Consider the following 18,375-nt stretch of genomic DNA (forward strand, 5'->3'; position numbering starts at 1 on the left):
AAACCCTCCATTAATTTTGACATTGCATGCACAACTTGTACGTGCAAGGATCTGTCCACGTCCTCCCATCATAAATGCAAACTTAAAAGCTCGAGAGAGGCGGGCACAGAGTCTGAAGCCCCACTATAGTCATTTAAACATTTGTAAAAAATCTTAAAAATCATGAATCTTTAGGAACTTAACCCTTTCTCTTCATAACCATTCAAGCATACGCAAAAATTCTTAAATATCACGAACCTTGGGGAACATAACCCTTTTCTATTCATTTATTCCCCCTTTCTCCACTTCTCCACTTATAGAAACTCAATCATTGACAACTGCATGAAATTATATGTCACCCCTTCCTTGCATTCATCATGTGGTTTATCCTCCTTTGAAGTGTATGTCAATCACCAATTTATCCTCATAAGCATACCCAAGTAATAGCTCCTTCCTCACTACACTTGTGATACTCAATTTATTCTTGCATATCTCTTTGCAAATGGCATTGTACAAGTCAATATGAACGATCAACACATTTCCTTGATAACAAAGCCTTCAATCTTCCAAACCATTTTCACTTTGTGTGTGATTCATTTTAAAGTAATAATACATTTTAAATTAATATTTATAATAATTCTCTTATTAACCTAATGACAAATTAATTCTAATATATATATATATATATATATATATAATTAGGGGAAAAAATGTTATTGTTTAAACCATATATGAAATTATAGTCGAAAGAACCTAGTTCGAAAAATATGCCACATTTTTATGTCACTAGTTATGTAAGTTCAAGTCTCTTAAAAACGTGTTATAAGCTAACTTCTGTGAAAAATTATTCCACCTAATAAAATAATAACAACAAATTTATTAATTCCACTGAATAAAATATTCTACTTTCACTCTAAAATACAGCCATATGTAAAATTGTAATACACTTTTCTATTATGCATTTGGTTAACAATATACTAATTAATAAATAACATCTTACAAAGTATATTTACCAATATAAACTTAACCGCTATAAAACTACACTTTTAAGAACAAATCTTCAATATCATATAATAACACGATATATTGCTTGCAACCGTCTTGTATTAAAGTCTTGTATTAAAGGCGTTGCTACTATTTAAAGTGAGACTTAAAACAAACCTTCACCATAATACAATAACACGATGTTTTGCTTGGTTAGTTGAAAAAATTATAACTTGAATGGTTAAAAAGAGAAAGTGACGCAGGGGTTTCCCTCCATATAAACACCTTTATTTCACACCAACCATATCACCCCCCTTTATAAAAAGCACCTTTATCACACCAACCATTATCACCCCTTACTTAACACACCTTGATTCTACACCAACCATATTACTTACAAAATTATTTTGAAAATAATATAAAATCTATTATATTTACTTACAAAATTATTTGAAAATAATATAAAATAAATAATATTAAAAAAAAATAAAGTAAATAAATAAGAAAAATAATATTAATAATAAACTATAAAATTAATTTGGGAAGGTGGGAGTTGGAGGGTCATTTTTTGTCTCGATAGAAAAATTGGGACGAAATTTGCTTGGGGCTTGACAGAACAACTAATAATCCAGCAGAAGCATTAACTCTCTCACAAGGCTTAGGTGTCACAATTGCTATAAATATTCGTCACTTTATTGTTTATGGAGACTCTTTGATAGTGATTCAAAAAAATCATAATTTTTAAAATGTGTCTAACCTAGAACTTCTCTCCACTCTCCATAGAATACGTTTGCAATTCCAAAAAATTGAGAAATTAGAATGTTTCCACGTTAAGGGGCGGCTCAACAAAGAAGTGGATGCCCTTGTCAACCAAGAAGCATTGATGGAACAGGGTATGATTAGCATAGATCAATCAAATCCGCACATTAATTATATCCCACAATTAATCACACCTATATTCAGTGGGATATCAAATCCTAATTTGATGATACGGGGACAAAATCTAATTAGGAATCGGGGAGCGTTAGGAGATTAAGGGTGGTTTTCACTTAGATCACACAGAAGGCATATATTTAGCGGCATTTCCTCAACCTAAATGTCACTAGAGGATCCTCCAGCTCGGAGTTAATAGATAACATATTAAATAATCCAAACATATGGCACCTTTTCTCCATTACATTAATCTCCTATGTTACGAAGAAATGTGTTAATGAGTTGCGAATCTTGGAGAACTTCACTTTCGCTGAGTCTCAAAGAGGAAGTAATGATAATGCCTCTTCATGTCAGAGACAACTAGGATCATGACGTCGGTATTGAATGCACTCTAGAAGGCACCAAGGAAAGGAAACGATGAATAATTCGTTATATATGAAGGATCCAGGCATTGAAGATTATGTTGAAGAGAGGCAGATTTGGAAATCTAGGCAAAATGGAGAATGAAGTGGGTTATGGACATGTAGAGTCTGAAAAGGGACAACCATCTCACAACATGGAATTTACTGCGTCCCTCTTGGAGAGACAAGGAGCAGAGGTAGTTGTGGAAGACATACTTCTCTTTAATTTAATCACGCACCAATTGGAGGTTTTGCAAAAATTAGTGGATCGTTTGCACATTGCAATGGAGAACTTGATCTTCAAAGTGGATAATATTGAATTGAAACTAGAATCCGCTACATTGGGAATATTGAAGGAGGTATTTGGGCTATCAAACAATCTGGTTCGAGTGACCACTGCATGACAGGAGTAGGATGTGCATTTGGAGCAACATTTGGAAGCGACTCTCCTTCAGGGAGCAGGACTAGCACAACCAGTGGAAGTTGATAACATGTGGCGAATGAGCAGTGAGCAGAATGGGCAAGTTGGAACCTCCAGCAACACATGTTGATTATGAATAATAAATTATATCATTTGTTGAATTTAGGCTTCTGTGATCCATATCAAGTATTATGAGACAAATGTTTCGGGGTAAATCACATGATAGAGCACTTGTCTCATAAATTATATCATGTTAATTATAAAATCGATTATATAACTTTGAAATTGTGTTTATTTTAAAATTATTTTATAGTAAATTAGATTTTTGAAATGTTGTAATGGGAACAATTAACTTTTTTGTGAACCTTTTCATGAAAAATGAAATTTAATATCTAATTAACATTATATTTTATATAAATTTATTTATTTATATTTTATAAAGTAAAAGAGAATTCTTTTAAATAAAAGAGGAATGACCTGTTAAAAGAGAATTTTTTTAATAATTAACTAAATTTTAATATTTATAAATTTATAATTTATATTAAAATATTCCAATTACGTTACATTTTATAACTCAAATTGACATTATCAACAATTTTATAAAAATAAAACATGTATGGTGCAGATCGTAAAAAAAAGTCGATAGATCTGTAACGCGACCACTAAGAACCATAAAAGATTTGATTGCTCTGCAACTAATCGGTGTAATGAATAATGATGCGTATTCCATTAGCGGGCGCTAATGGAAGGTGATTATGTCAACGCACTGAGAATGAATGCGAGACATAGATGTTCATCGATATTGCGATGCATGAACAATGCGACATTGTTAATTAAATCTGGGAAAATCATCGATAAACAAAAACAAGTATCAATAATCACGCCCTCATCTTCCAGGAACCTTCGTAGAAACTACGCCAAACATTTAAAAATCATGCTTTCCCTAAAGTACGAATAGGTCATCTATTTTTGATAAAATATGTGGTGCGAAAATTTCGCAGAAGCAATAACCACGAGGTCAATGACTTTTCCATCACGCGAAGAATTCGTGATTTATCCACAGTCCTGTGCACAGATGCTTCGCTTGTCCTGATGCCCAAGGAAATTTTGGAGACAATTTTGCGCTTAGCCTGCGGTCGCCGTTTATTGAACAGTTTATACGGATTGAATTGGTGCTGAAAAAGGGGGAACACAAAATAATTTGGTGAGCTTTCATTGCATTACCAGTTCGATTTTAGTGTTAAATAATTGAAGGCCTGTTGAGGTACTCTGCGTTAGTGTGAGTGTCTTCTCCCCTGCGCGCCGCGGAAACATCGCCATGAGCTCGAGCGGTCCTGTAATTCCAGGGAGATTTTCTGCAGAAGGTTCTCCTCTGTGGGAAAATAATGAACGATTCGACGAGAGCAATGGCGAAGTCGAAATGCAGAACGATGTTTTCAATATCCCGACGCCCAAGAAAGCACCAATAACGATCCTCAAAAGATGGAGGGTAAGTATATATATCTTCCCAATTTTTTCCCTGCAAAGTTATATGAAAAAATAGGTTGTTTTCGGATTAATTATATTAATATTATTGGGTCTATTTTTTAAAAAATTAATATGATTCATTTTTAGGATAAAGGTGAAAAAATTCATAATGAATAATGAATAAATAGTAAGTAATTTTCAGAAATCAATGAAACTAATTTTTAACGACTTAATTCTAAGCTATTATACATTCTTGTTATTTATTCATTATAATTTATAATTTTTTTACCTTTATCTTGAAAATAAACCTCATTAATCAGCTAAATAATATTGATATAACTAATTCTAAAAATATACTATTACATTATAATTTAAATATTTTTAATCAATATTGCCACAACTGTAAATACCTTATCCAGTGATCGAAACTCAGGCAGAGATGAGTTCATGACTGTTTTTCATTTTTTTAACATAATCCTGTGCGTTAATGTTCTCATTTGTGGCATGGGAAGCATCGATGAATGCCTATTGGCGCGCGATGATTCCAGGAACTTTCCTGATGTGTTTTATTATATGCTTTCAATATCAATACGACAAATAGAGAAAGCAAATGTCAACCCAACAAATAAAGAGAGCAAGATACACGCGGAAATTAGAAAACTGTTCTTTTTATTATTTTATTTTATAAATAACTTTATTGCTATACGAAGTATCTGACAACATCGAGAATCACTTGCATAGGTTCTCCATTACTATTGAAAAAAAACTCCGTGTTATGTGCCAGACTTGTTTAAGGAAAAAAAAAAAAAAATTTACTTGTTCGTGGAGACCTCCTAGTCCCATAATAATTATGGAACTTCGTAGAATTTTAGGAATGGAGACTTTGATTATAATTTTTAATTATGGAATTTTGTGTTGAAGATAATAAAGAATATGTAAATTAGGAGAGTAGGTTTTTAGAGTTAAGAATCAGCTCATATTTTTTAGTTTCTTGTTTTAACTTTTTTATTTTTGTGAAAATTATATATATTTTTATTGCTTGATGTAGAGCGTTTTGTTAGAGGCATTTTTTGGTGGAGCTTCTCACCTGTAAGCTACCAAATTTATTAATAAAAATATTGCTTTAGTTTTTAACATGGTATAAGCTTCAGGGCTAGTGATCAAAGAGCTCCAGGGCTAGTGAGTCAAAGCATTATTAATAAAAATATTGCTTTAGTTTTTAACATGGTATAAGCTTCAGGGCTAGTGAGTCAAAGCCAATATGCTTTGATCGCTGAGTGAATGTCCACGTGATGGAAGAGAGGCCCCTAGTGGCTAGTGTGAAGAAAGTCTCGCATGGTGAAAAGGCGGAGCAACATGGATTTTTTTTAAATTTTATTCACATTCATCATCGTTTTTCCTGGAGGAAGAAGAGCGTTGATCATCGCGGATTCCACAAGGAAAAACGTGATGATTCCTCATTTCCTTGCAGCGATTTTCAAATCGCAGATCTAGGAGGGAAAATCGCGTTTCCCTGTGAAAACAAAATCAAGCGTAGGTGGACCACTGAGAGTCTGAGCAGTACGGAGCCATGCGGTGGGACTGTCATGCGAAGGCCAGCTGCGGGTGGATTGCTGGGAAACCAACATTGTTTTCTATTGTTGGCAGCATAGTGGAGGCGGGAGGGGGTCGACGTGGCTGGCGTTGAGTGGTCTCATTCAGTCGGTGCTAGAGGCATTGCAGAGCAACGATTGGGCCACAAGAAATGCTGCCTCTAAGGTTTTTTGTCACATGGTTTTTTGTCAGTGACGGAGTGTTGTTGTTTCCAGGTAGGCCCAGCGGAAGCGTGGAGTAGCCCATGTAACCAATGGATGCGTGGTTGGACTGTCATGGTTGGAGGAGCCGACAAGTAGAGCCGAAAACCCAATCAAACGTCGAGAGCAAGGTATTATGGGCAAGTGACCATTGTTGTTTCTGATCTACTTTCTCTGAATCAAGAAAGCCTTCTCCATTTGTTGAGTGAATTTCGAAGTGCATCGACTCGATAACTAGCGTGAGGAAGCCGCTTGGCGTAGCAGAAGAGGAGGTGTAGATCAGTAAATGTACCTAAGGGAACCACAATGTCGTTCTGCGAAATTGTATGAGGGAACCACAATTCCTTACAGCCTTAACGTGGATTGTATCATGGGCTCGGCCGTTTGGAAGCTCGGTGCATGGTAATGGTGTGGCCGAGAGATTGTAACATTTTTTTTTAAATGTTTTGGGATTATAGTATTCTGGTCGCATACATTACAAAAAAAAAAAAAAGGGGAGAGGTTTTTTTTTTTAAAGGATGGAGTTTTGTTTTTTCTTAAAACAAAGGGGTTTTTTTCTTCAATTGAATTTATATTTTTTTTTTTTTTTAATTAAATTGAATTGGGGCATATTGGTTTTTGCAATCAAACTTGCATTTGAGAAGATGTCTTGAGATCGTTTGTTGTGGATTTGGGATAGATATGGTTTTCTTTTGTTGGAGGTTATTTTTTTATTATCAAGATGAACAATCAGATGACAGAGGCTTATCTGAACGAGAGAAATAAGCTCGACGGTTCCAATTATTCTAATTGGAAATTTAAGTTGCAGACCATGTTGGAGGGGAAAACGCATGGGGCGATTGCAACCAGTGATGAGTTGAATCCGACCCTAGCTACAGGTGAAACAACAACAACAATCTAGGACTGGGAAAAGAGGGAGAATAAGGCAAAGGTGATGCTCAAATTGTCTGTGAAAGATTGCAATATACCTCATATTCGAGAATGTAAATCTGCAGCAGACATCTCAACAACTCTCAAAGACTTGTTCGAGATTAAGAACATAAATCGTCTATTGTTTCTAAAGAGCAAGATTCTCTCCATTAAAATGGAGGAGAATGAACTAGTAGCAACATTCATCTCTCGTATCAAGGAGCTTAAGAATAAGATGGGCGACATTGGTGAAATAGTATTAGACACTGATTTGGTCACGATTACCATGAATGGTATGGCTGACGACTATCAAATGTTAATCATTGGGTTGAATGCGAGAGAAAAAGCCCCCAAGTTTGAAGAATTGACAAGGATCCTAACGCAGGAGGAGAAAGGTGGATGACCCTGAAACCCTAGAGCTCAGATCTTGCCCTAATGGCAAAGAAGAAGCCCTTCAGAGGAAAGGTAAATGCAACACACAAAAGCGAAGGAACCCCACAAAGAAAGCCACCTCCATCTCAAGGTATGTCTTCAAACATAAGTGATTCACGACCAAAATGCTTTTATTGCGATAAAATTGGTCATATAGCTAAGCATTGTTGGAAGAAGTTTGATGAAGGTTAACATAAACACAAGAAGCATGCATGTCATTTTGCTGATGAAGAACAAAATCAAAATCTCAGACTATTTGTATCTGATTTTGCATTTTCTGCTGAGGACGATGAAGCAGAAACTTGGTTTGTGGACTCAGGAGCTTCCACCCACATGACAGAAAACAGGGATTGGTTTGAAAATTTCAAAGAGACTAACAATGGAGAAAACATTTATCTTAGCGATGATAGAGAGTACCATATCAAAGGATATGGTAATGTTCTTGTTGTTTTGCCTAATGGAAATATTAGGCATATTCAAAATGTAATGTATGTACCCAGAATAAAAAAGAATTTGATCTCTGTTTTGATGATAATGGATCAGAATCTTAAGGTAGAGTTTTTTAAATCTTATTGTGTTATTAAATATCTGCTAGATCGTATGAAGCCAATTGCATCAGGTGTTTGTGTGGGAGGTCTGTACAAGCTGAATGTGAGAAGTGCACCACACCAAGCATTGACATCATCAACTATGACTGCAGAAGATTTATGGCATCAAATATTCGGCCATATTAATTTCAATGACCTACAGCTACTTCAGAAACGAGGTATGGTCAATGGTCTCCCTGTTTTAAAGAATGTTCATGTTGATTGCGAAGCATGTGCTCTTGGGAAGATGCACAGAGATGAGTTTCCTGTAAATGTAGATAGAAAGAAGAGAGATATACTAGAGTTAGTGCACACTGATTTATGTGGGCCAATGCAGACGAGGTCATTGGGAGGTGCCTATTATTTCTTATTGTTTGTTGATGACTATACGAGATTCACTTGGGTATATTTTCTCAGAAAAAATATTCATACCTTTGAATACTTTAAAGAATTCAGAAGCATGATTGAGAAGCAGACAGGAAAATTCATCAAGATTCTCCGCTCGGACCAAGGGGGAGAATACAAGAAGGCTAGTTTCATCAAATACTGTAAAGACCATGGGATACTGCAGCAATTTATAGTACCCCACACTCCTCAATAGAACGGGGTTGCAGAGAGGAAAAATAGAACCCTTGTGGAGTGTGCTCGCAGCATGCTAAAAGGTAAGAATATGTCTAATGGATTTTGGGCTAAAGCAATAAATACTATAGTGTATTTGAAGAATAGGAGTCCAACAAAAAGTCTTGATTTTAAAACTCCTTTCGAAGCTTTACTAGGATTTAAGCCTGCAGTAAGTCATTTAAGATTTTTTTGGCTCCAAATCTTTTGCTTAGGTTCCAAAGGAGGATAAGAAGAAACTAGATTCAAAGGCCATTAAATGCATCTTTGTTGGGTATTGTACAGAGTTTAAGGCTTATAAATTGTTTAATCCCTCTACTCAAAGTCTTTGCAAGTAGAGGTGTAGTATTTCATGAGTAGGTTAATTATGGAAACCATGAGAGTACCAATGAAGAGTGGCACATGCCTTTGCTGATGGAAGAAGGGAGTGATGAAACATGATGCAACCATTAGCAACAACAACAACAGAAAAAGGAAGTGGATGGTACAGATGTAGTTATCAAGCCAATTCCACCAAGGGATGATCAGAAAAGGTTTGAAACCACTCCACCACTCAAGAGATCAGGTAGGCAAACTCAATTGCCAAAACGATATAGGGAGAACGTTTTTATAACTAGTATGTTAAGTGTTGTTGAACCCTCTAGTTATAAAGAACCTAGTCAATATAGTGAATGGAGGGCATCCATGGAAGAGGAATATGAATCAATACTTAAAAATAAAACCTGGGATCTAGTTGAATTACCTAAAGGAAAACAACCCATAGGTTGTAAATGGTTATACAAGCCTAAATTTAAAGTAGATGGGAGTATAAACAAATATAAAGCTAGGCTGGTTGCAAAGGGGTACTCGCAAAAAGAAGGTATTAACTATGAGGAAACCTTTGCCCCTGTAGCTAAATTAAACACAATCAGAATGTTAATTGCTTTAGCTACCAAACATCATTGGATGATACACTAGCTAGATGTGAAATCTACATTCTTAAATGGTGAATTAAAAGAAGAAGTGTATTTAGTGCAACCTGAGGGGTTTGTTAAACAGGGGGGAAAACATTTAGTTTGTAGATTGAAGAAAGAATTGAATGGACTAAAATAGGCACTCAGGTCATGGTATGACAAAATTGATTCATTTTTCCTACAGCATAGTTATAAAAGAAGCAAGAATGACCCAAACCTGTATACTGTGTTTGACAAAGAGGGGCGAATTGTTTTGATTTCTTTATATGTAGATGATCTTATCATTACAAGAAATGAAAATGAACTCATTAAAGAAATCAAAGAGAAGATGTCACAAGTTTTTGAGATGAAAGACCTTGGAGAGATACACTATTGTTTGGGTCTAAAAGTCTGGAGAGATTTTGGCCAGACTTTTCTATCACAAGGTAAGTGTGTCAGGGGCTTACTGAAAAAGTTCATAATGGATCAGTGCAAAGCTGCAGCAGTGCCTTTACAATAGAATACCAAACTTCAAAATGATGATGGTTCTAAGGAGGCAGATGCAAAATTATATAGACAGCGGGTTGGGAGTCTAATCTACTTGACTACAACTAGGTCAGATTTGGCTTATGCAGTCAGTGTATTGAGAAAATTCATGTCAAAGCCTCTTGAGAGTCATTGGGTTGTAGCGAAAGGTATCTTAAGGTATCTTCAAGGAACCTTAGACTATGGTATTAAATATACTGATTCATGTGATGTTAAATTGATAGGTTTTTCAGACTCCAATTGGGCTGGAAATGTAGATGACAGACGATCCATAACAGGCTATGCATTTAACATTGGGTCCAGGGTCATTGCATGGAGCAGCAAAAAGCAGAACACAATATCCTTGTCTTCAGCAAAAGCTGAGTATCAAGTGATGTGTGTAACAACTTGTGAAGCAGTTTGGTTGAGGAGACTTCTCCATGATGCTAGAGAAGAACAAAAGGTTGCAACAGTTATCAAATGCGACAACCATAGCTCTATCAAACTTGAAAATAATCCAGTATTTCATGAAAACACAAAGCACATTGATACACAGTTTCATTTTTCCAGGGAGAAAGTTCCATCAAAATAAATTCATATTGAATATTGTAATACATGTGACAATGTTACTGATATTTTCACTAAGCTTCTTGGTAGAATCAAGTTTTAATTGTTTAGGGAAATGTTAGGAATAATTGTGAACCCCTTTCTCCATTAAGGGGGAGTGTTGCAGATAATGGAGAATATGTAAATTAGGAGACAGTTGGTTCCTAGAGCCTTAGATTAGGAATTAGTTCCTATTTCTTAGGCATTTGTTCTAACTTCCCTACTTGTGTGAAAACTATATATATATTTGATTGTAAGATGATTGATGTAGAGTGTTTTGCCAGAGGCAGTCTCTAGGTGCAGCTCCTCACCTGCAAGCTACCCAGTTTATTAATAAAGTTGATTCTTCAATTTTTAACACTTTGTAGAATTTTAGGAATAGAGACTTCGATTATATTTTTATATTTCTTTTGTTTTTCCTAGCGAAAGTTGGTACACTTGTAAGGTCTCTGGGAAAACTTAAACAGAGGTGGTTGATAACTTTGAGGAGAAGTTCAATATATTTTGTTTGTTCCATAGGATTATAGTGCACATTGAAGGGCATAGAGGAGTGTTTATTTTTCATATGAATAAGTGCAATTTATTGTTGGGTTGTGACAATTGAATTAACTACATAGTGAGTTCAACTTCTATATGTACAATGTTCCTAAATGAGGATTAGGTTGGGTAATAGGAGGAGGAAGTTATAGTAATATTAAATAGTTGGATGCTAGGAACATGGACATGTACGAAGTAGTTTTCACAAAGTTTAGACAAAGGTATTTTTTTGCTAAAGTAAATTTGAGAAATTGACAATTAAACAATAATTTTGGAAGTAGTGTTGTAAAGTGGTTGAATGATTTCATTATAGGTGGATGCAGTAGACTTAGCAAAATTATTGAGTTATTCATTAGAGAAATTTTGAGGTCTAAAATGAGTATTTTGAAGAAAATAATAAATGCATGGTCAAAATATTAAAATAAGGATTATAGTTTTTTTAAGGGAAAAAAAAAAAAAAAATCATTTCTTTTATTATAAAATTGACTTATCTTCTTACTCAAATTTCAAGTGTAGACACCCCTTGGAAGTGGAATTAAATTTTGCATCCAAGGAGTATCCATTCTACATACTTTTGATAAATCCACAATGAGATAAATTAGTAATATATGAACACATTATTTTGTGTATTTTCAGTTTATATCCATGTTGATATAACAAAAGTATGCAGAGCACGTATAAGTTTTGTCATATATTTCTAGTTAAGTTCATTATGAGTTTATCAAAAGTATGTAGAGTGGGTATTCATTAAATATTGCATTTAGTGCTTCATCCAACAAGTGCTTATACTTGAAATTTGATTGAATGGTGTTTTTTGCATTTATTCCTAATTTATATCTTTGTGGATATATCAAAACTATGGAGAATGTGTACTCATTGGACACAATTTTATTTTCATCCAAAAAATGCATACACTTCAAATTTGAGTAAACCTATTAGGAGATAAGCCAAAAATATGATCAAGGTAGTTTTTTTCTCTTTTCCTCATAAACTATTTATCCTTATGGTTGAGATCGTCATCTTGAATCCTATTCATTCTTTTAATGTTTATATTGATAACACAATTTTGTTTGAGATCTATTTCTTACCTCAAAATTTATCTTATATGGAAATGTGGTCAAGAACCACAACAAATTTATGTTGGGGAGGGTGTAAGGACATTGTCTTAGAGTCAGTAAGGGGTACATCCACTCATCAATTGGATGATCATTAGCAAGTTTCAAGGTTGGACAAGCATGCTTTAGGAAATCTTGCATTCTAGGAAGTCACACCTAAGCATTGGATGACTAAACAATTTGGCTAAGTATGGAAACAAGATAAGAGTTGTAACTTAGTATTTCTTATTGAGATTTCATGATGACTTGCATAATAGGCATTCCTTGGTTCATGGCCATATAGTAATACTTAGCTTGAAGTGCAAAACCCTATTTTTCGAGCAAGAGTCCCTAGGAAATTAGCTACACATTATAGGTTGGATGGATGGATTTCTGCCATGACATGCAACACAAGGAAAGGCAAGTAGTGCCTTGGACATCATTTAAAAAAGATAGCAAACCATTTGACACATGAGACAATTGAGTGACCTTATATGCACGAGTCAAATGTATGGACACAAGGAGCTCAATGATTTGGAAAAATGGGTAGATTTCACATAGGATCCACTTTGGACTTGGAGCAAATTGCAAGTCACCTTCGAAGAAGGTAATGTTAAGATACCATCTACTATATAAAAAGGATGCCTACATTGTGTAAAGGGATTAAAGAGGATTCAATTTTTGTCATTCTTAAAAGGGTGGAAAAGGAGTTGTACTATTATGCTAATTCTGAAATTAGCACAATAAATTACATGGATGTTGGTTGAGTGAATTGTTGAAGAGACAAGTCCTACAAGAAGAAAGCCTCTAGATGCTCCAAGGTTTAGATTGTGCAAATATTTTGGTAATAGGTGGTATTTTATTGGATTAATTGTACAACTACCATCAAGTTGCAAGCAAGAGGTCACACTCTTTTGTGATATCTTTATAACATTCTTCATACTATAAAGTTAAAGCACCCACCTTGGGTGCCACCCATAAGTTTGTGATGTGTTCTATATGTCATTATTAGATGTTATTTTTCATTGCTTTGTACTAAATGGCTAAGTATTGTCAAATATTGGCTTGGTTGCCCCCCTACTTATTTTGCTTCTTCTTCTTCCCTTTCTTCTTCTTCTTGGCTTCTTGGTTACTAGAATCAAGACTCTCACCAGCGAAGAGGAAGAAAGGGATGAAGTAACAACAAGTGAAGAAAGTAAAGCGTCAACTTCAGGATCAACTTGAGCATGATATTATTCAAGTGGAGGAGAACTTGGTTGAGGAGCAGTTTGGACATTCAGAACCACAGAGGTTGAAAACAACCAAACATGCAAACCAATGGTAAATCCGAGAAGGGACAATGTTGCCATATAGGGAGTATCAATATTTACAAAAGAAGGAAAATGACCTGAATTCCAGTCATAGGGGTTTCCTTGATTGGTAGACTCAAGAACAGTTGCCATTAGTCTCAACCTAAGATATAATAAGGAGTTGTTCCACGATAAGGATGTTGTTTTGCGGTCAATTAATTGATTTTAGAAATTAACAAAAAAAAAGGGGTAGCTAGGAAAAAAGTTTTACCAAGAAACTGGCACTGCAATATACCACCTTGGAGAACTAGGGATTTACGTATGGGCAGGAAATCTCCCCAAATGTTGTGTTCGGTGTATCAAAATATACAAGGTGGTTGACTCAGTTACCTATGGTGAGGATAACAACCTATGGTGGACTTCCAAAATATACTCGACGGTACATGGAAGTGCAGTATCTAGTAGTGTTGTCTAATGCTTAATCGTTCGATGAGAGTGATCCCATATACTTATCATGCATGGAGCGCCATCCGATATACCCGAAGGTATGTGGAGAACGGTCCTTTACACTTACGTACGTGGAACGAGATATCACCCTTGGAAAGCAATGCTAAAAAAAAAAAAAAAAACAACAACAACAACAACTCCTACGCTTAAAGATGTCAGAACATGTCTCTAGCCTAGACCTCCATGTGTGTCATTAAGTTTCAAATTATCCTTAGGTTAATTCAATGAATTTTAGAGTTTATCTTGAATTATGTTTCGATTTTAAGGCTCAAAACTCGATATCACCTGAACACACCTATGATTCAACTAATATGATAAAAATAACTCTTTTCATTTTCCTTTTAACAATTAAAGGCCTAACTAAGTAGTGGAAGAAGGAATTAATCAACAATGTAACAAACAAGTGATGCAACAATCAATTTCCTCAACTTCACTATTCCAATAAAAATCAAAGCCTTGTATGCAATGCAAATAATTGTTTTTCTTTTCTTTTCTTTTAATGTTTCAAATGCAAAGAAACATATGAATACAACTTAATCGCTGACAAAAATAAACCACTCAACTTTAACTATAATGTAAAAAGTTACTTTTCAAATTCAACAACCAATCTATGCATACAAACCCTTATTGACAAGAAGAAAGAACGAACGATAAAAAATCTTATCAAAAAGATGATGAGACTGAGAGGTGATTAACACTCATACACAATTTAGCCCCCCCCACCCTGCAATTGAGAGGGGGATTTTTTTGCAAAAATGAAAGAAAAAACACTCAAATATTGTTAAGAAACTGAAGCAAACCTCTTAATTATGACCAAAGGAAAATTCACTCAATTTCACACAAAATCAAGTGTTGTATTGGCTTCAAAGGGACAGGGACACACTCAGAGATACAAGGAGAACCAGCTTGAACAAACAAAATCAAAGAGAAAAGAACAAAATGTCATTTTCTTCATCAAATAAGGGGCAACGCAGGTGTTGAAAGGGAACCAGTGCTCTACAGGGCAGGTGCAGAGAAGGCTGGGGAGCATTGAAATGCTCTGTCTCCAAACCATGGGGGTCGTTGATCAAGATGTGGCCAAATTTCAACACAAAAAATCAAATCAAGCTCAATGAAGGGTTTTCCTAGGGTCAATCCAAACTGAGTGAGGTAACGAAGGTCGGTTCAAGAGGTGTAACAAGGGATAAAGTAAAGGAAACCACTAAGGGAATGAAACGATCCACTAATTTGTTATACAGAATTTACGACTGTGGACAAAAGTATCTTCCCTAGACCTAGTGGCCTGGTCTAGAACAACATAAATAAAATATTATAAAGTTCTCCTTAGAGAAATTGGAGAATGGAAAGATGCTTACTTGTGATCTGTCACAAGCTCTTCTCTCCTCTTGTCTTGTAAGCTCCAACTGTAGCTTTGATTTCTATAATTAGAACCTACACAAACAAACAACACAAGCCAAAGATCTATGACAACTATGTAGCATTATCCAATCACTCTATTCAATGGATCAACATAGCATTAAAATATATGAATGTAAACATAACATAACACATATAGTAAAATGATATACGCTTTGTATTAATATGAAAGGGGCAGAGTTTACAACCAAAAGTGGAAGTTGACTTGTCCTTCCTTGCCACAATCTACACCTCAAAGTCACCCTAATGCATGGGAATGATAAATATCTTATGATCAAAGCAGAAGCATAATGGTATAATTAGTCTCCAAAATTCAACCTCTAGCTTATGGATGGCAGTAAATATATAGGAGAGGATGGTAATTTAGGAATTCTTGTCCATTTACAAATTTAGGCTTGAGATCCACTCTTGATGGGAGGATTATTTCAAGGGATAAGAGGTGAAATTTCCAAGTCAGGGAGAGATACGATTCAAATTTACTATCTAAGGTAAATGGTTGTAACAACTCCTAGAAGCTTCTGGAAGAGGAAGCTTCGAGATTCTTTATATTTTTCCTAAATTTCTAGAATCAACGTACCCCCAACAAGGGATAACCTGCTCTAATCAAAGCATGTGCAAAACTGAGAAACTTGTTGTTGAATGCAACTACCTAAAGGACTAGGGTGCGCTTGGCCTTAAAAGGACTAGAATGAATAAGTCAAGGTTAGAAACTCAGGGATTTGGGAGAGTCATGCTTATTGCTTTGGGTAGGGATGATGACAAGGTGTTCATGGATGTTGATGGATCCAGTTTATAGGCTTATTGACCAGATGTGACAAAATGGCTTATAACAAGGAAAACATGGTCACCCACTTTGAATTTCACGTTTAATTTGTTCTTATTTGCATAGATTTTCTACCTATCCTATGAAATATTTAAGTTCTGTTTTATTTTCACCACTTACTCTTCCATTTCTCTGAGTGAATCTAAACCAACAATGGTCATGTTTATTGGATTGTCCCAACTCACAGGTGCGTTGCATTTTCTTCCATACAAGGCCTCAAATGGGCTCATATTTAAAGATGGCCGATGAGCTAGTTAAGGATGTATCATATCCCTATTGCTGCTAGGGGTTTCAGTTGCCATCAGGGGTCTCCAAGTACGTATCTGGCCTCGTAGCATCAAACTTATCCCTTTTCCCCCAAATCTACTTAAGATATTATTTGGAATTTCAACATGTCATATTGTCACCACTACTTGCCTTCTTGGGAGTCCATTCACCTCCCCTTCGTTAGATTGATGTAATCTCCCCGCCCCCTCGAGATGACACTCAAGCCTTCAATTTTATGTGCAAGTCACTTAGTTGACAAATGTCACTCCTTAAAGTCACTTTATAGACTTAGAATAAAACATGTGCACTTTTTCACTTAGGATTATTTTAATAATAGCTTAGTCCTCTTGGATTAAGCCCTTTAATACTTATCCCTTTTCCCTATTTCATACTTATGGAGTCTTAGGCCCCCGTACTCTCTTGTCTAACTTGGTCTACAACAATAGTGTATTTTATTAATATGCAAGTGATTTCATATTTACAACCCTAGGCTCTCTAGCCTCAAAACATGTAAACATAAGAAAATCAACCTAAAAATGCATATGTACATGGGCACACTGGACCCAAAGTAATCCTTAGTTCACTAGCCTAAACATGATATGTACACGACACTCATAAGGGGTCTTGCTAGTGGTGTTAGATTCCCCCCCTTATTTATGCACTATTCTCAATGCATCATATACAAATATATAGAAATAAAACATATTAAAAAAGATGAGATTACCCCTCCCTCATGGCATCTTCATGTTCCCATGTTACATCCTAAGCATCCAAATGTGTCCAGTGCACCTTTACCAATATGATATCTTGATTTCATAGCACCTTGATGTTCTTTTCCAAAATTTTCTATAGTTGGACGTGAAAGTTTCCCTCAGGCTCTGTTAGCTCCGTTGTATAATGATGATTTTCTAAAGTCAGAGATGATCTTGGTCCGCTTGGTTCTACTAAAAAGAAGCTCACAACGGTCATATTCTCCTTCCCTTGCACCGCTCATTCTCCCTTCATCAGTCCTAAAAAAACGATTAATTCCTCTATCGGGTTCGGGTCTAATCCTTATGGCAAATCGTATCCATGTGTGTATCAAGGCCGCGCCCCTCGGGTTCCGCCGATGCGATATTTCCATGCGATCTAATCGCAATCGCATCCATGTGTGTATCAAGGCCGCGCCCCTCGGCTTCCACCGATGCGATATTGCAATGCAATCCAATCGCAATCGCACGTCACCATACGTAAAGGCCCAAAACTACCAAAAACCTGATCCGACGACTCCCTTTGTGTCTGATAAAGCGACTCACCTGATCACTCCTCCGCCGTCCGATCAGCTCCGCCAAAATCCAACGCCCGATCCTTCTCCTTCCTTATACTCGTCCACCTGCTGTGCAATCCGCATCTCTTAACTGTTTCGTGCTCCCGAAGGACGAAGGTGACCTGTCTACCAGTACCAGGTGCATTTCCTCCTCAACAACCGCATTCAATAGACAATATGGCTAAGAAAGAAAAGGAAAAAGCTCGAGTAGATAACCGCATTTAATAGTTATGGGATTTCATCCTATACGACACCTCAGCCACATGAGAGGACAGCAGAGCGCAGGAAAAAAAATCAGATTCATCCACTTAAGCAAGCAAATACACCAGAGAATCCATCAGGCAGTTAAAGTAGTTGGTGGTCAATTATGACCCCTCCATACTTAGAATGGCCGAGTGCCTTTGTAATGAAACTCTATATATACCCAGAAACAAGAGGTAATCAGGGTTGATGGTTGATGTTTTGATGTAAGGTTCAACTTCTGGAGACTGTGACTATTTTGATACTTGCAGCGTCTCATCTTCATTTTTAGCTAATACAAGCTTATTT

General features: G+C 35.9%; 1 protein-coding gene across 3 annotated transcripts in view; it reads left to right on the plus strand.

Annotated features, from left to right (window-relative positions):
* The window catches only part of LOC149241464 (calcium-transporting ATPase 5, plasma membrane-type-like), a 314,590-nt gene that overhangs the window by 81,448 nt on the left and 214,767 nt on the right, over positions 1-18,375 (plus strand). The window contains exon 1 of one of the 3 annotated variants that reach the window (XM_089373975.1): positions 4,022-4,207. The exons of the other annotated variants lie outside the window; for them this stretch is intronic. Within the exon in view, the coding sequence (XP_089230101.1) occupies positions 4,037-4,207 (171 nt within the window). The 5' untranslated portion in view covers positions 4,022-4,036. Of the gene's footprint in view, positions 1-4,021; positions 4,208-18,375 lie in introns of those variants that run through there. 3 annotated transcript variants of the gene reach the window in all.

Source organism: Pinus tabuliformis, chromosome 8, assembly GCF_031772625.1.
Source record: "Pinus tabuliformis cultivar Carrire ecotype Pingquan chromosome 8, CPIR1, whole genome shotgun sequence".
Classification (NCBI taxonomy): Eukaryota; Viridiplantae; Streptophyta; class Pinopsida; order Pinales; family Pinaceae; genus Pinus; species Pinus tabuliformis.